This window comes from Phalacrocorax aristotelis, chromosome 4, assembly GCF_949628215.1.
Source record: "Phalacrocorax aristotelis chromosome 4, bGulAri2.1, whole genome shotgun sequence".
NCBI classification, from domain to species: Eukaryota; Metazoa; Chordata; class Aves; order Suliformes; family Phalacrocoracidae; genus Phalacrocorax; species Phalacrocorax aristotelis.
In genome coordinates this window covers 14,297,873-14,322,420 of record NC_134279.1, presented here as the reverse complement: position 1 = coordinate 14,322,420, position 24,548 = coordinate 14,297,873, and the positions used below count along the sequence as shown (strand labels likewise).

Genomic DNA, 24,548 nt, shown 5'->3' with positions numbered 1-24,548 from the left:
AATAGTTTCTTGCAGTCTTTTGTGGCTGGCATGGCTCCATGGCAGTGATAGATTCAACTAGCTTTGCATTAGGTAATTGGACTGGAAAAAAAGTCTAGAGGTTTTGGTTTGCTACTCCCAGCAGAACAAGTGAAGTTCTGTGGTGCTGCTGCTCTCAAAGCAGAGCCTGAGGAATTGAGTGCAGCAGCTGTGCTCCCACAAGTGGGTAGGACTAAGGGGAGGAAGAACCCAAACCAATGAGGGAAAGTTTTGTCAAGTCACTGGTAAGCAGGATGGCACCTTGAATATTATTCCTGCCCTGGGACATGGCAGTTTGCCATTTTTCATCTTACCTCCAACATGCAACTTGGAAGTAACCAAACAGCCAGAGTTTTGTGGATACCAGTTGCCTTCCATCTCTGTAGATGCAATTGCTGTTCTGTGTGGCAAAGGGAAGCTGCTTAGCAGCAGTTATGTCAAACTATTCCAGGTAAAGCACTGCAAACCAAAGCAGCTTCCTTGCCACAGAAATGAACTAAGAAGCCTGTCCTACTTGGTGGCATCAAATCTGTGATTCAAGTAATCAGTGGAAACAATATCTGAAAAGGAGACTGCCTTGTGCCCTGGGCTGTGGGATACATGCCAGCTCTGAGAAGATGGGGCCATGAGGCACAGTTGAGTGGGTGACCTGATGGGGCCATGTAACAGGACCTGAAACACTCACCCTCCAGCAGCATACCCACATGCTGGTGCCTGGGGCCCCTGGGCACAACAGCACTGCCACCTCACCTTCATGGACAACAGCCTTTTTGCTTTACCTCATTTGCAAAAAATGAGGCTTTAGTGGGTACAGTTTGATAGTGCAGTCCCACCTTCAGAGGATCTAGACTTAAACAGTTTTAGTGGTTTGAGACATGTAGGAGTAGAGATCAGAGCTTGTGTACAACTTGAGTGCCATTTTTTTTCTTTACATCTTTATTTTCCTTTTTAAGTAAAAGCTCTGCAAGCTTTCTGGCCTCCAGCTTTTTTAAAGATCTGCTTTGGTGAAATCGAATTACTAGCATGTGTGATCCCACCCAACTGCATGGAAGATGGATCAGTTTTCTCCTGGCAAGAGCACTCACAGCACTAAGCCACCTAGCACCTCCAGGTGACACTGCAGTGACCCCTACCACTTTCCCAGGCATCCTGAGCAACTGTTGCTCACCCTGACCTGCCATACAAGTCTCATGAAATACGTAGCTGCTTTGCAGGATTGGTGGATAGAACACAGGATTAGATGAATTTCCTTGCTTTGATCAGCCAAACTCTGATCAGATGGTTTGCAGTTACCACTTATCAACACCAGTTTTGCTGGCCAAATTATGGGAAGACACATCATTTCCTTGTGTGTTGTCTAGATGTGACCGTTGCTGAGCCTCAGTAAGGGATAGTACTCCTTGGAACAGCAGTAGTACTCATGACCCTGTGTGGGTTTGGCTTGACTGACAGCTGCCTAGTGGTGATGGAAGTAAACGTTTTCCCTTCAGTCTCTGCCTTCCACAAGGGTATTTCAAGTTGAGGTATTCGGCATGGTTTGTTCTGATGTTTAAATAACGTCGTGTTATTGCCTTTACTAAGATTGTGTAATGATTGTTGACACACAACTCACCATCAAATAAGTGGTTTGTGAGGGTGGGGAAGAGGGGACTTTCTCCCAGAAGCTCCTGGAAGACTTTCTGTTCTAGAGACAAATGCCATAGCTTGGTGTTGTTGCTGTCTCCTACTTTGCCATACCGGTTTAGGCCTTGTTCCAAAATGCTTGTTATGTGGTACACACTTGCTGAGGGCAGACTCACTCCACCTATCTTTTTTATGTACAGCACTGACCCACATCTTAGCCTGCTCTCATCTGACTCAAAGAGGGAAGCAAGACAAGCCTCGCATTGCAAGTCAGAGGCTAACTGCTCAGCAATGAAGCCTGCAGTGCAGGTGATGCTCTGTGCATGCAGTGATAGATCTGTCAGTGCATTACTCAGTGCAGAGCCACGCAAAAGCAGGCCTGCACAATAGGGGTACTCTGTTGCCAGTGTCCTCCCACAAGCTGGGTTATACTGAGCACGAATGCTGCCAAGGGTCAGATCTCTTCTACGAGACAGGGATATGTCCAAGGAACTCATGTTGTCTGAGCCATTGCTGTGTGGTGAGCCTGGTGCCAGGCTGCAGCTGGCCAGCAGTTTGTGATAAGCAGCCTGGAACACAGTGCAGGTGGGGCTCCCGCTGCTGCCACAGGCTTGCTGGAGGGCCCTGAGAAACACCTCCAGTGGGTCAAGGCTGAAGGCACAGGTCAGGAGGTGGTGGGAAGGATTCCCTTCTGGACATACATAGTTAGCATAAAGCCACTTGAGGCTTTCAGCATTGAGCAAGAAACTCAGAAACCCTAGTTTACGTTTGCTCTTAATAACGTATCTCCCCATGGAGTCTGTTAAGGTGACAAAGAAGCTCTTGGCCTCATTAAAGAGGTAGCTTATTTTGGTGTAATTTGTAGCTAGAAAAGGCCCTGTAAGTCTCCTTCTATAGGGACCTTTGCCATGAAATACATCGCACAGACAGCTCATCAAACGCACAAACTTGACAGTCCCACTGCAGTTCTGGAATGAGGCCAGACCCAGCTTCTGGAGGTGTTCCAGGGCATCAGCAACACCCTCACTGAACAACAGGGTAGCAAGGTTGACCTTAAGGTGGTAACTCTCCTCAATTCTAGGTCTGCCTGACTTAGGACTGCATGGGTCTAATACCCTCTGTTCCTGCAAAGCTGCCAGCTCCACCACATGCTGCCACCACACGGCATCACTGAGCCACTCTATCTTCTGGAAGCACTGCAGAGCATTCCTTATCAGCTGGAGCGCATGGCAAATGTCAAAGAAGTAGGTGATGCTGTGAGCAGAGCCAGGTGGATGCTGGAAAGTGCACTGAATCCTTTCGGGATCTATCCTGATCCCCAGAGCTCTGGCCGTCTCAGCACCACAAGCAGTGGCACCTGATGTTACAGCCAGCACCGTGATGCCTACGTTGTTCAGCTTACTGATGGTCTGACGAAGCAGCTGAGCAAGTAAGCAGCCGGATGTGCTGTTCACAAAGAAGTAGCCGAGTGGAGCTGTCCAGGGACTCGAGATGCCGACTGCCATGAGGATTATCACTTCTGAGGCCAGTGGGGCTTCATCAGCATCAAGGACGCCTGCTCCCAAGTCAACAAAGCCTGTCAGGTGCTGGGTCTGTGGGTCCCACTCCTGCTGCTTCTGCAGGGACATGTCTTGTACCATCAGAGCACAGTAGCAGTAGGCCTGTTCCCCTCTGTCCACCTTTTCCTGAAGGCGGAGAAAAATGTCATTGCTGAAGCCTGCAGCAGCCTCATTATTAGACAGCCAACTGGAAAAAAAGGGAGGGTGCCATTAGGAGATGTGATTCTGAGAAAACTGAAGCAACAGTCAGCACCTTTTACCACTTAGGACATGGTCAGCCATGTCCAGAGCTGTAGAGCAGGATAAGGCACAGAGTATAAAGCAAGCAGCCCTGCCTTTCTTAATGCACAGTCTGAGTTTCTTTTCCTCACACCTTAGTGTGGGTAGTAAATGCTGAGCCTACATACTTGCAATGGGTTACACAACTGAGTTGTGATCTAGAAATATCTCCCTTCTGTAACTTTGAAACAAGACACTTGTCAAGATTCACTAACTTCCCAGAGTCCTTATGAGGCAAGGTGAGGAAAGCCAAAGCTCTAGTCTAACTACTTTATGCAGTCCTTCGCTTTCTCATGTTTTGTTCTTGACTTCTCCCTTGTCCAGAAAACAGGCCTAAAGTTTTCCATGTATAGTCCTACTGGTTTTGATTTCCTCTACTGACACTTATTCCTGCCTTTATCTCCTCACTCAGTTTTGGCTGTTGGTGGAGTACTGGTGGAGCACCCTTCACACTGCCTCCTGCTGCTTCTTTTCAGGTCACCTTCCTTGTATTTGCCCTTCCTTCCACCACATGGCTCATCCCTCCCCTCTCACAAGTCTACGCTGGCACATACTCTTGCCCTGTGATGTGCAATGTGGTAAAGCACCTCTGCTTTTTTGTATTCTTCCTTCTTCCCCAGTGAAGTAAAACATATAGACCCTAGAGCAGCTGAGGTCCCAAAATGAACCTTTTTTCACACCCATACTCATCTGGGAATACTTAGCAAACTCCACGCTTACTTCAAAATTGTTAATGTGAGGAATGTGTTATTGTCATGCTGTGATCCACACACATAACCACATAGCAGCTCTCTGAGATGAGGGGTATCAATATTTCTTGACATTTGCTTTTCACTCTACTTCTGTCACTAAAACAAAGCAGGGAAAAACTACTACTCCCACTGAATGTTTTCAGGACAGATCTGCTACACCTATTTCTACATGAGTACCTGGAAACACATTCAGAAGGAATGAATGAATAAAAACTTGCTTTGTCAGGCTGTAAGGATGAGGGAGGGGAAAAATCTTCCGTAGATAATCATAGGCCTTAATATGGTAGAGGTGGAGAATACAAGCAAATTGCCTCATTTCTGGTGAGTAGTCTGCCATCTGCCTCCAGCTGTGCAACTCACAAGGCAAATCTGCTTGAAAAAAAACCCAAGAGGTCAGCTTTAGTAAAGCAAATAAATAGCTGATAACTTAAGAAGGATGAATAATACAGAGATATTGCAGAATACAAGGCAACAGCATAGCTGTTCTTCTCTTCTCCAAGCAACTGGAACCACTCAGTCCTGAAGTCTGGTGTGAAGTGTACAGCTCAAAAATGCTGCCGTCGTGCTTCGCCTCTTCCTCGGGATGGGCAGTGGCCAGGGAGTCCCACCATGCTGTCTAAGGCCAAGTTCCTGACACACCTTTCCCCTCTTTTCCTTTTGAATGTCATTCCACAGTTTTGAGTAGACTTGCGTCTTACATGTAGGTGCTGCTTAAAAATTGATATAACAGGAGATAAACCATTAACTTACAGTTGGCTCTGCAACTTGAAGTGGCTTCTTCAGGTTATATTATTAATGTTAACAGAGATTGCTTCTGGATAGTGGGAAAGACAAGGTCTTCCTAGCTAAATATACTATATTCTTGAGCCATCTGTCAGCTGAATGGTGGCATGGTTGTATTTAATAGCCTTAGTTACAGGTCTGACCTGAGCACCATAGCCAGCCTCATGTAATTGAATTTTTCAGGGAGACTTTAATTGTTTGCAGGATTGGTGGTTGCATTCCAGACCTACAGATTGCAAAGCCTTTGCACTATACCACTAGACATAGCAGTCTAACAATCAGGGATTATCGATACCATAAAGTCCAACAAATACATAAAACTGGGGTGAGGGAGTACAGACCACGAAGCACTCTGCCTTAGCAAACGCCCCCAGCAGTACCTGAAAAGTGGGCCTGCAGCAAACTCACGGTTTCCTCTGAAAGCTGCTGCCGATCTGCCAGTTCCCGGAGGACCGTCGCCAGCGTTCTGGGCCTGTGTGCGGGGGAGCATCTCCCATCCGCAAGGAGCTGCGGCTGCTGCTGCGGGGCCTCCAGCGGCGGCCGCGCCTCGCCGCCGGCTGCCTGCTGCTCCTGCAGGCTGTAGTTGTGGTCCCCAGCGGTGACTCCGGCGGGGGGGCTGGGGAGTGGCTGCTTCAGAGCTCGGGCGGCGGGCCCACTCCTCCGGCCGGCGCCCGGCGGCTCCTGGAAGGGAAGGGAGAGGGGAGGTCACCGCCCGCCGCCGCGGCCCGGCTCGGGGGAAGAGGGGAGCGCGACCGCCTCCGGCACGCACCGGCTGGGGGAAGCGGGAGGGCACGGCCCCCCGTCGCAGCTTCCGCCGCAGTCCGTAGCGCTCGAAGTCGGCCTCCGCGAAGTGCCGCGAGCAGAGGATGGCGCCGGGGCCGGGCCGCCAGGCCTGGCGGCTCCGCGGGTCCACACGGTTCACGGCGCGGATCCACTCGCGGCGCTGCGCAGCGTCCACCGGGAACCTGCGGCAGAGGGGAAGAGAGCGGGAGGCGCGGGCGGGGGCTGCGCAGGCGGCGCCCGGGGCTCCCGCGGGGAGCGGCCGCACTCACTGGTGGAAGGAGATGCCGCGCTCCCGGCTCCGCCCGTTGTCACGGGCGGTGCAGCCCAGCGCCGAGCAGCTCCGCGTCATGGCCGCCCCGCAGCCACCGCCGCGGCCCGCCACCACGCCCCACCACGGAACGCGCCCGCCCATTGGCTGCCGGCGCTCGACCTCCCAGTTTCCTCCTTCCCATTGGCTCACTTGTGAGCCACGACAGCCGAGCCTTCCCGGTGAAAGCTACTTCTGCGTTGGGCGCAGCGGCCGTTGCTGGTTTTCTTGTGGCAGTTCCGCCTCGGTTTGACGTCACAGAGAAGCAGGCGATGGGAATGAGAGGAGAACCAAGCCAACCGGTAGCGGCGGCGGAGGAAGAAGCAGCCAATGACAAGCAGTGATCCTTACAGCCAATAGGAGCAGCGCTTCTAGTCCCTATATATAGCGGGTGGGCGAAGGAAAAGATCTTTCTGGCGCCGCGCGGCGGTCGGTGGCGCGTAAGGGGTTCCAGGCTAGGGGATGCCCGCTAGCGGGGCTGCTCTCCGCGGCCCCTCGGCCTCGCCGGGGCAGGAGCTGCAGCCGCGCCATGGGGCCGCGACAACGCCCGTCCCGGGCACAGCACCGGCCCGCTGAGCGGCGGCGGAGTCCGGCAGCGGGAGGCGGCAGCGGAGCTGTGCTCCGGCTGCCATGAGAGGTGGGTCAGGGGCTGCGGCCGGAAGCGCCCCCAAGCCACGAGCCGCCCCCGCCGCCCCGGGCTGTGAAAGCCAGCAGGTCGCCGGGTGCGGCGGCTGGGTCGCGGCGTCACGCGTGTTGGTGCTATTCCCCCGCCCCGAAAGGCGGAGGAACCCCACCTCTCGTGGGCCTGGCCCCTGTCCAATGATGAGCCTTACTGCTGTTCACATCATGACCACGCCGTGATTATTGTCCATGAGCTGAGGAGGACAGGCGGCACCGGAGCCCCCGTGCTGCAGGCGCTTTCCCCCGGTCCGCCTGAGCCCCAGCGGGGCGGCCGCCCCTAACGCCTGTCTCTCTCTTCCCTAGGGCCGATCGCTGCTCCTGCCCCGAGAAACCCGGAGCAGACCCCGAAGAAGGAGGCTGCCACGTACACCCGTCCCCCCCCACACTGCCCTCCCACCGCGCACACACACCGTTCCCCCGTTTCTCGCCTAGGGCAAGGCGGAGCCCTGCTCTGCACCGCCCGGAAGCCGCGGGGCGCGCCCGGAAGCCGGCGGCGGGCGAGGGGCGGTGCCGCGGCTGCCACGTTGGAGCGGGCCGGGGCCGGTTGAGCGCCGGGAACGTGGAGGTGAGAAGAGGTGGGGGAAACCCTCGTTGTCCACCTTTTTTTTTTTCTTCTCTCAGCTCCTGTCGGAAACGGGGCCTCGGTACCGGTCGGCACGGCGGCGTTCAGGCGCCGGCGCCCGCTGGCCGTGCACCGTATTTTCGAGGAGGGGGGAGCCCCAGGGTGTTGAAATCAGAGCAAAAAAAATGAGAAGGTGGAGGCTTTTAAACTGTTTTTCGTCCTCTGATCTGGCTGGCTGCTGAGGTTGTTTGGTGGCGACGGTCTAGCGTGGGTTTTCTCGAGGGTGGGTTTCTTTCGCGGGTTAAGGCTGAAAGCTCTAAGAGCGACCGTTGTGTGCTGTGACGTTGCTCGAAGACGGTTTTTCAGAGCAGCTGAAGTTTTGCCCACATTATCGTGCGTTATGGTCTGTTCAGCAACCATCAGTCTCCTCTACGTGTCAATGTTATCCTGTCAGCGGAGAATTATTCCTCCCCTTCCCCCTAGGTGTCCCCTGGGGAGGGTGGCTTAGGTGTCTGTCTGGGATATCTTTAGGAAAATTATCACTCTTGCTGCATTTACCAAGTTCTAATGCAGCTGCTGGATCTCTGGCAGTGCAGTCTCTCCATGCTCTATTTAAATGTTACTTTTCTTGGTTTTATTTTTTAGTGAAATGAAGCTGAAGGAAATTGATCGTACTGCCATGCAGGCATGGAGCCCTGCCCAGCAGCACCCCATTTACCTGGCCACAGGTGAGTTTCTGGGAAGCATGTGCTAGCAGGCCTTGGGCTATGTGTGGTGGCTGCAATGAAGTGGTCATAACTGAAAGTTGTAGGAGTTATTTCGTGTCCTGAAGGCTGGAACAAGTATATGGTGCCTTTAGTGGAGTTTGCCAGTTGTGCTGTGCATGAAAACACGCTTTGCATTCTGCAAGTAACAGCCAGCATCCTCTTCTTTTTGCCAGGGTAACGTGACAGCAAGCCTAACCACTAGTTCACTGTCCCTTGCTGCTCGTTTGTAGCTTTGATCATTTTCTGTGCATCATCAGGGAGAAGCAGGCACTTGCCCAAAGCTTCTCCTGTTCTTATTGGTTAAGAAACCCCCAAAGGGGGAACCATGGGGAGGAGATGCAGAACTACATCTTAAATAACAGAAACCTGACCCCATCTTAGGGTCCTTTTTGCAAGGATGATGTTTTTAATGCCCCTCCTTGTGCTGCTTTTGCCTATCATGGCTTTCTCACTCCAAGCACACTTCTTTGTAGGTACATCAGCTCAGCAGCTGGATGCAACCTTCAGTACAAGTGCTTCTCTAGAAATATTTGAGCTGGATTTATCAGACCCTTCACTGGATATGAAGTCCTGCGCCACCTTCTCCTCCTCTCACAGGTAAGCAGTGGGGTTGTAAAGGAAAAGTAATGGCTCTGGTACTGTTGTACATGGTGCACATGGAAAGGCCGCTTCATGAGGTTTATCTACAGTTGTTAAGGAGAGGAACAGTGCTGAAGGATGAAGGCGTGTGAGTGCCACTGATGTGAGACAGTGAGGTGTCATTGTGAAGGCAGTGAGCTCGGACTCCAAGAAGTTGTAAGCAGCTCATGCTCTGACTTAAACCTAAAAAATATTATGTTGCCTGGCAGGTTTGAATATGTGCGCACATCGTTTATCTTGGGGAGCCCCTAGGATTCTCCAGAGAACAGAAGGAAATGTGAGATTATGAAAATGCAGTGGCAACTTTTCACATTGCCCCATCCTGTTTGCATTTAGGTATTTCAGGGAGATTCCTGTAACATAACTAAACGGGGTCATATTGTGTGTGTAGTGTCATACCTTGCCCCACAGCTGAAAAGTCAAGTTCCCGACTGTACAACTCCACTTAGCTCTTAGTTCCTTACCATGTGCTTGTCCAAAGAAATATTGTTAGCATCAGTGTCCTATTTCCATCGTGGCAGCACTTGTAGTGGCTCTCTGGTGGCTCGTCCAGTGGCTGCGCTCATTGTGGGTGAGCTGAAACAACACAGATGGAAGTGCAGGACCTTTCTGTGGGTAGAGAAAGGGGTGAAATTTTTCTCTGCCATTGGATTGGGTCCTTGAGTTTTTCATACCATCTAGTGTCATAAACACTCTTTCCCCTGGTGCTTGAAATGACGTGACTGGAGGTGCAGGCTATTACAGTATTTTGCTAGGACGGTCAAATGAGAATGTGCCGCTTCTAGAGAAGCAATTGCCATCTCCCCCACCCTGACATGAATAGAAATTAATTGGACTTGAGTCTTCGTTATCTGTTCTAAAGCTGTAACTTCAAGGCCTAAGGACCTATAACTGTTTCCTAAAGTTCTTGGCTAAACACAGTTTGCTGGGTTCCTAGAGGTTGTGTTGCCTATAAACAACTTGAGAGGCATTGAAATAGGGCACCTTTGCACTCAGTAAGATTGTGACCCTGCTTAGGGATGCTCTCCTGATTTGGGTAAATAACAGTTGTGGTAGCTTTTGCAGGAAGAAGCACAAGGTGTTAGGCAGCTGGCTTTGTGCCATGTCATTTTGGTTGTAATGATTCGTGGGGCTGGCAGAGCAGTTGTGCTGGCAGGCAGCTCACAATCTGTGCCCTGCAGTTGTCTGTGTTTCAGTATGTGGGGCTTGTGAGAAACAGCCACAGTCTCTGTTTAATGCCCTGGACTGTTGGCAAAGCTGATGTTAACACATCTTACTGACCCGCTCAGAGCAGGATGAGGTGTTTGATCTTTTAAAATTTCCTTGTTCTACCTTGTTTTAACTATGACTGTTTTTTCAAGGCTTGCCAAGTGACATTTGCTTACTGAATTTCAAAAAACATTCCTTGTAGCCAGGATGCAATCCTCCTTTGAAAGTACTTCCTTTGGTGAGCAACACGATTTGACTTTGCCCCAGAAAATGCATTACAAAGGGCATTGATTGTTGATTTTTATTTTATTTTTTTAAAAGATAACAAGAAGTGCTCTGACTAGCAATGTATATGTCAGGCTTTATTTTGGTTTGCAGCAAATGGAAATGTCCAGGTAATTAAACCCAAAGAGATGAATCCTGCAGTAGGCTTTGTTAATCGTTCTCCAAGGAAAGTTTTGCACTGCTTTTATAGTGCCATAGTTTGTCTTGGAAAGAGCAGAGGGCAAGAGGAAAGTAATTGCACAGTTAACTTTGTTTTTTGTTTATGACTGTTGTCTGCTTTCATTTTGGATTATTATAAATCCTGTTGAATGTTGCTGGCAGAGTGTGGACAACCCTTGCTGGTCACTCCATTTCTCATAACCTTGAATAGTTAGGTGCAGAAGTATAAAAATCGTACTCAGGGAAGGGTTCTGTCTGATATCACAGACCAATTTCCGTTCATAGCGTTGTTCTTTGGTTTACCCCCACTGTAATCTGAACACTATGCTAGGACACTGAGCATTTGGCTGTTACAGTATTTCTCACCCAGCATATGCTCAGCTTTCTGCAGTATCACGCTGAAGTTGCTGTGATTTAACTAAATTAATTTAAGGTTGTCCAGAGACATTGAAGAGATTAATAATAACATGGTGAATGCTAAAGTAACTCCTTGCCACCTTCCAGTCAATGTGGGTTTGCTTTCTGCTTGCATGAGAGCTGATATGTGACAGTGTGTCTTCTTATGTAGAAGAAATTCCTTCCTTGCATGGCTGAATACACAGGAATGCTATTTTGCTTATGCAGCAAATTCACTGAGTTGAAGGAATTTTGGGTATTTGCAGATGGTGTGAAAATGCTTCATTTCTGGAAGTATGTTTAATTCCTCTTAATTTAGCCTGGAAAATAGATTGTGGTCCAAGAGACGCATGTCTGTGATGTGAATAAACTACTTGCTGAGCCTCCAGTACGGCAGATTAAATGTTTGTACATCCAGAAGTACAGATATAGAAAAAGATGTGGAATTTTTCTAGTTCAACCTTTTTTCTCTCTTGTATGAAGAGTTGCTCACAAATAGTAGAGGTTTATGTCCAGGCAGTGGTTGGATGGGCTTACAGTCTTACTTTGATTACTCCTATTATTTTGCAAAGGTGAGCTCAAAATCAGGTGCAGTTGGGAGCGTTTACCTGTTTTTGCAGCCTGGAGATGAGAGATGTTGCTGGTTACCAGGTTATTGGTTGCGCATATTGTGACCCTGTGTCTGTTGCCTTTCTGACAGAAGGGGTTGCAAGTACAGAGACTCATTCCTAGAGAAATGCAGGCAGTGCTTTTCTCTGGTGTGTCTGCTCTGTTAGCAGCAGTCTAGAGGCTTTAGCTGGGGTGAGCAAAATGGGGTGCATCAGTGTTTGTGGAGCTGGTGGTGGGTGGTTGTAAACTGTGGGGACCTCTGTGTCTTACAGATACCACAAGCTGATCTGGGGGCCATACAACATGAGCTCAGGTGAGAGAGTCTCTGGAGTCCTGATTGCCGGAGGTGAAAATGGGAATGTCATTCTGTATGACCCAGCCAAAATCGTAGCTGGAGACACTGAAGTAATAATTGCCCAGAAGGACAAGCACACAGGACCAGTAAGAGCGCTCGATGTGAACATGTTCCAGGTTGGTTTTCTGCTGTTCTTCGTTACATACCGTCATAGATGAGTGGCCTGTCTTAACTTGTAACCTTAAACGTTTCTGTCTCTTTCTACTCCCCTGAAAAGCATGAACTAAATTTGGTGTTTGAGTGTCTGTTTGTATTTAGTTGGAAAAACCTGTCCTGTTACTGGAATTTAAAGGATGGGGAATCAGAGAGTTTAAAGTGTCTGGTTCATTCCTTCCCTTCATCAGTTTATGTTGTCAGTTTAGTGGGTCTTTTTAGCTCAGCGTACATATAAAATAGAGGTAGTCTTCTGTGGTGTTTTTAGCCAGTCTCATTTTTTAGGTCCTGTGTACCGTCCCAATATTGTTCTCATCACATGGGCAGTATTTACATGCTCTCACTAATGTTTCTGGTGACATCAGATTTTAGGTATCTCCTTTGGGGGTTGGGTAAAGTCTGTCTTCAAGACCTCTAAGTATTGTTACTTAGAAAGAGGAGACAAAACAGGAAACACAGCAACGTGGCCTCTTTAGCAGAAGAGCTCTCAAAACCAACAAGCTTTCCTCCATCACTAATGAGCGTTTACTTCCTTCTAGATTCAGTGGGTTGGTTTTTCCTTTTTTTCACCAGTTGTGCAAGAATTCATTTGAACTCATTTCCTAAGTAGCACTTCTGTCCCTACACACTTGCTTTTTCAGCAAGGCCACCCTGTGTTCATTGTGTCCTCTCTGAATTGCATCCTTTCTGTTTCTGCCTGTTATGAAGACAGGTCTTGCTTGTCACCAGCCGTGGGATGTGATCAAAGGGCGTTTGGTGCCCTATGCTTGTGTCGCCCTGCCTGGGCTTTTGCATCCCAGACACAGGATTGCTCTGGATGATTGCACTCACTGTGGGCGGGTGCTGTCCACTGTTGGAGGCACAAATGCCACGCTCCTTCCAGCCAGTCCCACGCATGTCGTGGTCTGCCTGGAGCAAAGCTCTGCAGTGGCAATAGCCTTGTCTGCCCCTGCCAAGAATTGTCACTGCTTTCCACTCACCTGTCTTTGGCTGTGCCCCCACAGCCTCCTCATGGGAGTTTGCTGTGCAGTGGAGGAGCACTCCACAAAACAGGAATTTTGGTCTTGGCATCCCAGTCTAGTGCACTGTATGGATTTTTTTAATTTACTCAGTCTTACCTGCAATCTCAAAAAAACCTTGTTTTTTCCCTAAGCTGCTCTCTGTGAGCCAAAGGCTATATCCTGAGCCGATAGGAGAAATAGGCACAGTCCTGTGGATCTCATGCCTTCCAGCAGCTAAGACTGTGAACTGATGCAGAAAATACTCTTTAATATCTATTAATGTGTCTTACAGACTAATCTGGTGGCCTCTGGAGCTAATGAATCTGAAATCTATATCTGGGACTTGAACAATTTTGCCATGCCAATGACACCAGGAGTGAAGACGCAGGTACCAGATTTGTATTTGTTACATACTGCAGAGCAGGCTAATGAAAAATATGCATGTCACTTAAGTTGAGAGCTCTTTGAAACCTGCAGTTTTAAAGCTCTCTCCAGGGAAGGGGAAGCCTTTTGAAGTCTAACTTGTGTAGCAGTTAATTGTAGTTAGCCATGAGCTACATTTCTGGCAATGTTAGATACAGTCCTTAAGGGGTGATAAAACAGATCTCTCCATATCAAAATAAAGAAAAATATATTCCTGCATGCTGTTCTTCAGTGGCTTTCCTGAAGGCCAACATAAATAGGCGTTCTATTGGTACTTAGTTTTTGTAATGTGCTTCTAGACTGTGGGGTTTGAGATTTTTCTCCTTGTGACATGCCTGTGACTGAAAGCATATGGCAGGAGCCCATGTCCTTAAGGACAGTACGCTCTGAGCGGCAGTATAGCTAGCTTTCAGTGAACACTTTTGGAAGTCAGTCAGTTGTGACAGCACTATTTTGCCACACTTTGTGTCTAGCTGTGATTTTTTTGCCCAGCTCCATACAAGGGTGACTGGACCCTGGAGTGCAGTTTCCTGGTTGTGCCTGGAAGTGCAAGCATGCAGAGGTCCCATGCAATGAGTGGTTTGCTCTGCTTCCCATGCAGCAGCCCTGGATGTGGAGTCAAGTTTATCCACAAGACACCTGCAGTTTCGGCTGGCTGCACAAGCAGTTGATTCATGTCTTCACATGCTGGGATTTTTTTCTAAAAAATTGTATTTGGCCAGGGAATGCTGAAGTATTCCCTTAGTCTTTGAGAAATGTTCCATTTTATCAAGCAACAAGTAATAATGAGCCAAGTATCTTAGGTTACACCACTTTTTAAATATCCATAACCATTACACATCTTCTAGTTTTCCTCTGCATGTTTCATTGCATACATGAATCTGAAGATCATGAAGGTACAGACTGAGGAAAATAGGAGGAAGACAAAAAGTAGCTACTGAGAAGTTGGAAGACGAGGCAGTAGGTTTGGCAGTTACCTTCATGGGTTTCAGGGAGTGTTTAATTGCTATACTTAAGGCCAGTGTTTAGCCTGTGTCTCTTAAATAAGATCTATGGGGAAAAACAATAGCCTTTTGTACTTTGTGCCTTGTGAAGAAAGAAGAATGGGAGGAAGTTGTTTCAATGAGTGTATGATTGTGTAGCTGTTACAAAATTGCACAAGAAGTTTGTGGTTACTGGCAAACGGGTTTGTTACAGCATGATAATTTGTAGACAACGAAGTGAGGAAATGGGGTAAGAAGTAATTTTCAGTTTCAAGATTTTTAGTTTAAATTCTGTGGGTTTGCATACTTGGTTTTATCTGACTCATTTATTATCATGTGGGAATTTTGGAGGACACTCACCTTAGAGATCCTCGTATAGGATTTTTTAATATTTAATAGTCATTTTTTTAGGCTGAGAAATCTTTTAGTCCATATGCCTAATGACAGCTGGAAATAATAGTGCAACAATGACTGGGTTAACTTTGGTTTTAATTCTCAGAATAAAAATAAGCAGTTAGAGGGGAATAAAAAAGCCCACAGAATTCCTCCAAGCAAACTTTTTTTGTAAGTCAAAACCTAGTAATTCAAGGCAATAGGGCAGTTCATGTACCCGCATATGCTTACATGGAGTAATTTCCTGTTCTTGAAGGCAGTTGTGCTTAGTCTTCTAATGTATCATACTGTAGATCAGAAAAATGCAGATGTTACAGAGAAATCCTAACAGCTTATAAATCAGGGTTTTCGGGCGTTCTACCCTACAGCATGTGTACATAGGAAACCAGAACACACATAGTACCTGGGATGAGTCTCCTTGCAGATTGGTCATTTAGCAAGTCCTGAAAATAACAGGTTTTGAGTCTTTGATTTGGAAAGGTTGTGACAGGCTGTTCTGTGTGCAACAGCCTCTTGAGGACATCAGCTGCATCGCATGGAACAAGCAAGTCCAGCACATCCTGGCATCCACCAGCCCTAGTGGCCGAGCTACCGTGTGGGATCTCAGGAAGAATGAACCCATCATCAAAGTCAGTGACCACAATAACCGGGTGAGTTAGCTATTGCATGGCTGCACAGGTCCTTGTGGAGAGGTGTGGGGCCCCACTTGGCATGTGGGGAGAGGTCATGGCACCCATTCTTACATGATATAAAGATACTGGTGTCTGGCCCAGTTTTATACAACATGCTAAATATCTAATGCGTTCTCTTAAAAGGCTATGTATATACAGACGGATTGTTAGCGTTTTAAACTAAAATGATCAGATGCAGATTGAAGCAAGGCACTCTGATTTCCTATCAGTGATAAGTTAGTTTGGAGGAAGCCATTACTGATTTGTTTGGGGCTACCACAGAAAGATTTTATTCAGCTAGGCAGAAATTACATGTTTTGTGTGGTGGAGACATAAGGTCACAGCTGATGTGCACATTTAGTTTCGCAGAGCAGGTGACGTCATGACTTAGTGCTCAGGCAGAGAGGGCTTCATTGACATTACGGGTGGGATGAGCACAAACGCTGAGTCCTGGCAGGACACTGATGACTGATAGAGCTGGGCCTGTGCTTCTGCTGATCTGAACATGGAAATGGGAGCAGGCTGCAGCAGAACTTGGGGAGGGCACGGTCTGTGGTAAAGAGTGCCACAGAGGAGTGTTGCCATTGAGCAGGTTACAGGGGACACTGCCTCCTATAGTTACAACCACCACACCTGCTCCTCAGGCAGTGTAAATGTAAAAAAGAGCCTGTTGAGCTTGTGGAGAGTGACATATTTGTATAAATCCTGTATATTTTAAATGGAACCTTGCTATTACAAACTCTGAAGATACAGTAAGAGTTCAAATCAAAATTTACTCATGGGTGCTCCTGAAGTAGCTGCTCAGTCCCTGCGCTCTTATTCTTATAAGTTGTGTAACTCTTAATGTTTTATGTATTTGTTGCCTAACATAACAGCAGCACAGTAGGCTGTCTTCAGCATGTGTAGTCTAGTGACACAATGTTCACGTGACAATAACCTCTGCCTAACAATGGTTTTTATTAAAATATCAATAAAAATATTAGAGAAAAAGGTTTGTACAGAGGGCTTTACAGTTTTCTGACACTAAAACATAGGATTGTGAACAAGACAGCACAAAGACATCTGTTTGAGAGGACTTTGGGAAACTAACTGCAAGTATCTTCACTCATGGAAATGACTGCAATCTGAATGCAGTCAGATATAATTCCCAGAAACACAGCTGCAAATTCCCTCGCAACTGTTGTACCATGCATGTAGGTGTAGGCTATTTGTCTTTTGTTTTGCTGCTTAGTTATTAGTTTAGTTTATACTGTGGCACGATGTTGTCCCTCAGATGCACTGCTCAGGCCTGGCATGGCACCCTGATGTTGCTACCCAGATGGTTTTGGCCTCAGAGGATGACAGGTTGCCTGTGATTCAGATGTGGGACCTAAGATTTGCCTCCTCACCACTTCGTGTGCTAGAAAGCCATACAAGGTACGAGCCTTATGTAGCCGGCTGTTCCATGGTGTTTGCACTGTTGATGACTGCGTACCAGTTTGTACATCTCGGTTCTTGCTCGGTTCCCTGTGAAGGCCCCTGTAGTTGGAGGCAGCAATTCCAGCAGTAGGCAGTGTTATGTGCTGGCTTGCTGGCTAGCCAACTCTCTGTCCTGAAAAGCTTGCCTTTTGGGGGCCTGCTGGTTTGAAGGGAACACACCTCACCCACCCACCCACTGACCCCCTGGCAAAAACCCACCTTCCTACTGAAATACTGAGGTTGCTAGTTTGTTTCTGTGCTTTTCGAGAAGGAGCTGAGCAACAAAGAGTTAGTGGTTGATTTTGCCTGAATACTGGACTGAGGGTATACCTGGGCACATCCTCACATGTGGGCATGCACAGTCTCTCTGCCCCTCAGTCCCGTAAATGCCTTAAATTTGGGTATAAGGAAATATTTTGTTAATTTTTTGTCCATCCTCAATTGTTAGTGAAACTTTCCTTATTGCCCAAAACCAGCACTTGATTTAAGGAGAGAGAACAGCAATTGAGTCTGTGTAGCTGCTTCTACCAAAACTGCTGCTGGTGGTTCTGCTGACTTGAATCTCCTGCTAATAAAAAGAAGCTGACAAACTTTGCAGTCACTGACCTTACCTACAGGTTTGCACACTGTATGTTAATGATACTTCAGGCAAGCCATTTTGTTACATTCGTGTCCAGGTTCTCCCACATGACTGTTGCATTTAATTTTCAGGTACAATGGCTGCACTTTCATACCACTTCATGCAGAAAATAGAAAACATCTATTCCAATAAATGAAGTGCTGATAACATTGAAAAGTTTCTCCTTTTGTAAGAGGAAGGAAGAGAAGGGCATTTTGAGGTGGAATGCTCAGTTAATGTAGAAACTCAACTTATAAATATGCTTTATCACCATTTTGCACTTATATTCAACTTTTTTTGGTTATGACATTTCACACAGGGGTGTACTGGCCATTGCTTGGAGTATGGCGGATTCGGAGCTGCTACTTAGCTGTGGAAAGGATGCTAAAATTCTCTGCTCCAACCCTAACACGGGCGAGGTATTATACAGACACCGGTTTAAAAAAATCTGTGTTCAGAGGTGGCACAATGGCATATGCAAAGCAGGTGTTGGTGTGCTTGCATTCCTAGGAATGGTGCTTCTGTGGGATGTTCCTCCCTGTCCTGTGTACTTGCATTTGGTTTGTGTGCATTCTGAGCTTGTTTTTGTTTCGGTGGTGTGGGATTCCTTCCTAGTATTGCCCATATTCTGTATTTGTCCTTACTGCTGCTCTCCTGCTAAATAGTAAGATCCCTGCTCTTTATAAGGGATAGGAAGGGCCCCACTTAAACTAAGTATTTGCTTCCTACTCCTTTAGTTTGGGCCCAATGTGGCTGAATTACTGTTGCAATTGCCTTTCTTCTGTAAGTGTAAGAACTTTTATCCAGACCAGAAGGATTTTGTAGGTTACTACAATAGTGGCAGATCAGTGACAGCTACTTGAATGTGTTCCACCCAACCCTTTTGGGCCTGGGATACCTTTCAAAGGGGATGCAGATTCTTTTTTCAGACAATTTGAGTGTTTGCCCCTAGACCACAAGAAAGGGCTTCAGGCACACTGGAGGGCTTCTTGCCTGCAGTGGGCAGTAATCCCACAGGACAGTGAGAAGTGTTTCTAAAATTCAGACGTTGGCCCAAAAGTGCAAAAGCTGTGGGGTGGTAAATGAGTTATCTGAGCTGGATCCTGTGCTGTTAGGAAGGCTCTACATGTGGAGGAATCACACTACATGCTTTTATTAAAAATAAAAGAGTCTCCTGGGAGACAGTGAGACAGCATTTTGCTCTTCGAGTTTCTCCTAGTTTATGGTTAAATGTCTGCTACAGTGGTGGGTTTGTCTGTTCCAGGGCAGGAGAGCATGTCTACCCAGAGTGCAGGTTTTAACTTTCCCAATTTTCCTCCAAAACCGTGTCTCCATGTAGTGTGCAGAGGTACCCTGATTAGCTCTGAATGAACTAGTAAGCTCACAGCATGCAGTGGGACAGCGCAGGCATACTGGGCCTGCGTAGTTTGTCCTGTGTGGATTAAACAGAAGATTTAATGGGAGGAGAAGGAAGTTGAATCGTGGTGCATGATAATCTGTTTGGCAATTGTCAGGGTTTGCCCACTGTTAGTGGAGTGGTGATGTGGAGGCTGCTGGGGAGGAAGAACAGACCAGTCTCAGGGCAGGCAAGAGAATTGCTGCTGTTGGATTTAGTGCTTCAAAAAAGCCCTGATTTGTCAGACTTGTTTTTGCTGCCCAGGTGCTGTATGAGTTGCCCACAAACACACAGTGGTGCTATGATATCCAGTGGTGTCCCAGGAACCATGCTGTCTTGTCTGCGGCTTCGTTCGATGGGCGGATCAGCATTTACTCCATCATGGGAGGCAGCATGGATGGCTTGAGGCAGAAGCAAGTTGACCAGGTATTGAGAAATGTTCAACTCAACATAGACAGAACAGGTGGGAGAACATGGGTTCATAGGAAGTCTTCAGGGACTGTATGCAGCCTTGCTTGCAGGAGTACCAGTCCAGTGCAAATAAATGCCTGTGGTTAGTTGATTGGAGATATATACCACTTTTGTTTTTTCTCCTATGTTATCGAAGCTTTCATCGTCTTTTGGCAACCTTGATCCATTTGGTACGGGACAGCCCCTCCCGCCCCTGCAGCTTCCCCAGCAGACTGTCCCACAGAGTGTTCTTTTGCCCCTAAAGAAACCACCCAAATGGATCCGGCGACCTGTAGGAGCATCATTCTCGGTAAGCAGGAGATATGGCTGGGCATGGTTAGCCAGGCAGGGAGGGAGATAGTGGTGGCACCTGCAAAACACTTTAGGAAGAGAAGGGTTCAATGTTGTGTTCTACCTTGGGAGAACTTCCCATGTTTGTTGTCATGGTGGGAGATGCTTGCAGCAGCTTCCAGACTGAGTGCTTGGGACAGCAAGCCAGCAAAAGCATTGACAAAAATGCTTGGGAAAAACAAACGAGGTTGTGTCTTGCCAACAAGCACCTGTTTCTTTCTGTTTGGGATTAGGACTTTGCTTTTATTTATGTGCAGTGCCTGCTTGGGAGTAAACAAATGTACATTGGGAGGGTGGAAGTATCTGACATGTGAGTGCAGTTTGAAGCTATTATGTGAGAGTCGGTGTGGTGGAGAATACTTAGGTTAGTTCTGATCAAGGTAGCAGGAGTTGCTGTAGCAGCACAAGGATAGACTCCTCCATGGCTGGTTGATTTACAGAGGAGCCAGGTGACAGGGTGGCAAGACCCTGCTTTTTGTGAGAGCAGTGTCATCTGCTTTTTGGCTCCACCTTTGGCTTATGTTCTAGACTCGTAGGCCATTTCTTAGCGATCTTCTGAAGACTTTAGTCTGTCTGCTTGAAATTGATTTCTTTGCTGAAATACTGCTCAATTTTCAGCACTGTATGTCTGCCTATTCATGATCTGATGCACAAATTAAATGCACTTTTCTCACATGAAAGAGGAGTGATGTCCCCTAGCCACTGAAGACTCTGTCATTTTATAATGGTGTTTATTCCCTTACGCATCCTTGTCTTCCAGCTGTCAGTATTTTTCTTGGCTAGTCTTTTTCGCTTTTTGTAATGCTGACTTTGTTATTTATTGGGCTGACCTGTGTAAATTAACTTTGAGCTATAGAATGAAATAATATTATAAGCCCCTTCCAGTTTTTTTTCTTCTGTTGATTTAATTTCTCTCCAAATGGTGACACTACGTAAGTAGTGCCCATCTCACAGTAGGTTTTTAATTGGAAAACAGCCTGCCAAGACCAGGGCAGACATCATGCCTAAGCATTTATTAACAATGCATAGATTTCTTTGGTGATTATATTGCAGTATCATTAGATAGTCCATTTATGCTGGGCACTGTACAGACCCACAGCCCCAGTTCTCAGTTTCTAGTCAGTCTTTTGCCTGAGGAAAAAAAACAGGTACAGGAGTAGCTGTACTCATAAATCTTATTAAATGTGTAGCCACTTATCCAGCAGCTTCTTACATGTGTAGAAATACGGGGTGGTAGAAAAAAAACCAATTGATGTCAGGAATGTTTGTCCATTGGATGATAAGCCTATGCTTATCTATATTATATTCTATGTAAGATCATGTGTATACTTATGTGTATGTGCATACTTTTTCATATACACTCTAGTGTATACTTTTATTTTTATATACTGCATGTGTGCCTCAATTCTAGTTCGGAGGCAAGCTGGTTACATTTGAGAATGCCAAGTCTCAGCAGCAGCCAGGCATGGAGCAGCAGCAGCATCACTATGTCTACGTGAGCCAGGTTGTTACAGAGAAGGAGTTCCTGGCCCGCTCGAACCAGCTGCAGGAGGCTGTGCAGTCTGAAGGCTTTGTCAGCTACTGTCAGAAGAAAATCGACACGGCCCAGGCAGACTTTGAGAAAAATGTGTGGGCCTTCTTAAAGGTAACAGCAGAACAGCAGTTCAGGAGTTCCCTGCTGACTTGGAAAGCCAGTGCAGAAATGGTTCCTTCTGTGCATTATGGTGTTTTCACAGAAGATATGCTGGGAACCAAAAGCATAGGCTGTGGGAATAGTGCCCATAAGCCCTGTCATTGGAGGTGGCTCACCAGAAGGAGAGGGTCCTCAGGGCCAGGGGTGTTTGCAGGGTTTATGAGAAATCATGGCAGAAGCCCAGGCTTGGGAGAAGGTATCGTTTGTTTTTTGACATCCCCCATCAGTACATCTTTGTACAGGGAGCTGGTGAGAAGGGATAAAACTTTGGGACAGCTTTAGATGTGCTTTTCCCTTCTCACTATGAACATTTAGAGGTTTCAAAGTGAAGCAGGTAAGCAGATTTTTCACATACGTAACCAGATTGAAGCCTGGCCTGCCTGCTTGGGTGACTGAGTCGCTGAAGACCTTTTCAGCTCTCTTTATTACACACAGTCTCCACAGTCACTAGCTCTCACTGGGTAATTTGTGCCAGTCAAGTGAAGTGCCAGTAACGGAGAAAGTGAAAAATTGTGAATTGCAATATATTCTTTAACTTCTGTTTTTTAAAGGTGAACTTTGAAGGAGAGTCACGTGTTAAATACCTTGAGCTCTTGGGATATAGGAAAGATGATCTGAGAAAGAAGGTAAATGTGCCTGGAAGCTGTGCTTGTGTTAAATGCTTTACTGTTGGATGTATTCGCAGAGTACAGCCTAAAATGTTGATGATGTCATGTATGGTTGAAGTACTTGTTTTCCTGTGGGACTAGACAAGCAATTACCAGTATCCACAGGCTATTCAATACAATAAACATTCTTATACAACATTATTTTCAGTCTGTTTCCCAGCAGATATTATTTCTGTGTTTCAACTCTCCTAACAGCCATAATACAAGTGTTAAACAGAAGCTCTGGCACCATGATTAAACATGGCTGACTTGAATAGTTGTGTTGTTTAAGGAATTCCTTTGTTCCAGAGGACACTAGAAATCTTCCTCTGCTCTTGAAATTTTGTCTAGATAAACAACTTGAGAGTAACTTCAGAATTCTTATCGCAAGCAGTTTGCTTTGTTGGATTTTTTTGTTAGCTATGTCATCTTGCAATATGGATGTTCAAAGAAAATGTCAAAGCAGACAACAGACTTCACAGGCATGTCTGTATCTGACTGTCCAATGTTGATCTGAAATTCTAACCCATCAAGAAACTTTGATATTTGTTGCTTCAAGCTATTTATGTAACTTTATTTGACATCCTTCTACTCCAGCATCATGGAATTTGATCTTGTTTTAGGCTTTCTAGTTGAAGAACATGTAAGCAGTCTTCAGGGTTTCACTAACTACCTTGGAAAAGCTAGAGTAGTCCCTTTTTTGTGTGGGTTGCCATTCACTTTTACCAAAAAAAGAAAATAAAGATCAAATCTAGTTGCATTTGGAAAGGCAATATGTGGATTACCAGGAAGCAACTTGCTTCCTTAAGTATAGAGCTTTGTTCCAAGTTGGAAGAAGATTCTTATCTCAGTGTTACAGGGGGATACCTGCTGTGTGTTTTGGCTCTTTGTTGCTTTCAATGCTGTACCCAGGAATTGTGTAGTATTTCTTCAGTTCTGATTCAGTGGGTTTGAATGTTTGACTCATTTTCATTGTATAAAGCTAATGTTTTCCAAGAGTGGCTCCATAAAAATGTCATTATGGTTATGAATTAAATGGCCTCCAGGGCAAACTTAATATGATTACAGAAAAAAAATCGTGGTTTTACTAATAGTCTGTCCTCAGCTTCTAAATTTTTGTTGTATGAGTCAAAGGCAAGCACAGCAAGGGAAATTCTGTTTTTTGAAAAGCAGATCTCAACTAGAAAATCCAGCTGAAATTTAGTAGTGGTCCTGCAGAGTGGCCTCATGCAGACTGGAGCCCACTGCTGCTGTTGCTCTAGGTTTGATATGCCCTGTGCATGGAGAGAAGCTGGGAAAATGGGCATAGCTGAACTGAGTGGCCTGAAATGCAGGGCCTACCCCATCATTTCAGTCTTTGAGAAACAGATGAGGGGAGCTGCAAGGCCATATTTTCATGTAGCTATTTCTCGACAAAGCATTCCACATTGAAGTTGAATCTGTGTTTTTTAGTTTCAAGAAACAATGCAGGACAGCTTGTCTGAAAATTTGTGATACCCAGATGATAAACTCACTAAATCACAACTTGTTTTTCATGTTACTGGTAGGGTAAGGAAAGTAAAAAAGGGTCACAGATTTCAGATCCTTAGAATAAGCTGTTAAGAACATGGTATTTTGGTTTTATCTACTTAAAACCTATAATTCTTAAATGCAAGTCCTGGATTTCTTCTTTCTGTTGTAAATCAATGATTAAAAAAATAAAGAGAAAATGATCTCCAGCAATTTGAGCTCAGCTGTTTGTGAAAACGAGCCTACAAGGGTAAAATAAAGCCTGTGATACTAAAAGCAGTAGATTAACATTAGCAGCATTAGGAAACCCCAACTCCCAGATGTTGAACTAACGTATTTTCTGCCTTTATTCTAGATTCTATACATTAAATTGGTGTTTTTGGAAGCCCTAATTGAATCTGGAGTCATGATTTGCTTTGCAAAGCAGTAAAAGCTGGGCATTTTAACTCTTCCATATCTTGGAAAATCCTAGCCCACAGCTATATGCCTGCTGTGCTTGAAACCACAACTTCCTGACAAGCTCCCTGCTCCACAAGGATTTCACTGCTTCATTTTCCCTAATCAGAGCAGACAGTTTTGTCCTGCATACTCTGATACTATTTTTATTAATTTTTAGTTTCCAGCAGCTCTAATGAGGTTTGTGGCCCCTGACTTTAAAATTTAATTGTTAATTCATGGAGCAGCTGTTGGTTTCCATCAGAGCTTGGGGTGTAGGGGGCTTAGCAGTAAATCCATCACCAGGCTGGGAAAGGAAATGGCTTCGGTTTTGTGTTAACTGTTCTGCAAGCAACATATTAGCTACATGCGCCAGTTTTGCAATCCAAGAGATTAATGAGAGGTTTACCTCTCTGAAATAAAAGGACACTTACTTAAATCTTGGTTGTTTTCTAGATTACATCTGCTCTGAATAAAGAGGGCCTTGCAGATGGTGACTTGGGAGAGGTAAGCAAACACAATTTTTCTTTCCACTTGGTAGCTGTCCCAAAGTAAGTCACAAATAACCCAGCCTATGACAAGTTCCTACATTCATTAGGA

General features: G+C 46.3%; 2 protein-coding genes across 32 annotated transcripts in view; one reads left to right on the top strand and one right to left on the bottom strand.

Moving 5' to 3' along the window:
- Window positions 1-926: 926 nt before the first annotated feature.
- THAP9 (THAP domain containing 9) lies at window positions 927-6,430 on the bottom strand. Of its 2 annotated transcripts, none has more exons than XM_075090331.1 (5): window positions 6,258-6,430; window positions 5,784-5,979; window positions 5,395-5,695; window positions 4,450-4,600; window positions 927-3,387 (listed from the first exon to the last, which is right to left on the bottom strand). In XM_075090331.1, exons 4-5 carry the CDS (start codon window positions 4,566-4,568, stop codon window positions 1,437-1,439), a joined length of 2,070 nt encoding a protein of 689 aa, XP_074946432.1. In that variant the 5' UTR covers window positions 4,569-4,600; window positions 5,395-5,695; window positions 5,784-5,979; window positions 6,258-6,430; the 3' UTR covers window positions 927-1,436. The 2 variants fall into 2 exon arrangements, with proteins under 2 accessions (XP_074946432.1, XP_074946431.1); XM_075090330.1 differs by lacking the exon at window positions 6,258-6,430 and adding an exon at window positions 6,067-6,244.
- Window positions 6,431-7,210: 780 nt separating this feature from the next.
- The window catches only part of SEC31A (SEC31 homolog A, COPII component), a 44,835-nt gene continuing 27,497 nt past the window's right edge, over window positions 7,211-24,548 (top strand). For 28 of the 30 annotated variants that reach the window (XM_075090329.1, XM_075090328.1, XM_075090319.1 and 25 more), the window contains exons 1-13: window positions 7,211-7,350; window positions 7,993-8,075; window positions 8,588-8,711; window positions 11,684-11,882; window positions 13,213-13,308; window positions 15,229-15,369; window positions 16,664-16,806; window positions 17,787-17,886; window positions 19,128-19,289; window positions 19,471-19,623; window positions 21,076-21,309; window positions 21,909-21,983; window positions 24,405-24,455. In XM_075090329.1, coding sequence (XP_074946430.1) covers window positions 7,997-8,075; window positions 8,588-8,711; window positions 11,684-11,882; window positions 13,213-13,308; window positions 15,229-15,369; window positions 16,664-16,806; window positions 17,787-17,886; window positions 19,128-19,289; window positions 19,471-19,623; window positions 21,076-21,309; window positions 21,909-21,983; window positions 24,405-24,455 — 1,557 coding nt within the window. In that variant the 5' untranslated portion in view covers window positions 7,211-7,350; window positions 7,993-7,996. Of the gene's footprint in view, window positions 7,361-7,992; window positions 8,076-8,587; window positions 8,712-11,683; window positions 11,883-13,212; window positions 13,309-15,228; window positions 15,370-16,663; window positions 16,807-17,786; window positions 17,887-19,127; window positions 19,290-19,470; window positions 19,624-21,075; window positions 21,310-21,908; window positions 21,984-24,404; window positions 24,456-24,548 lie in introns of all 30 variants that reach the window. The other 2 variants (XM_075090324.1, XM_075090312.1) reach the window with 2 other exon arrangements.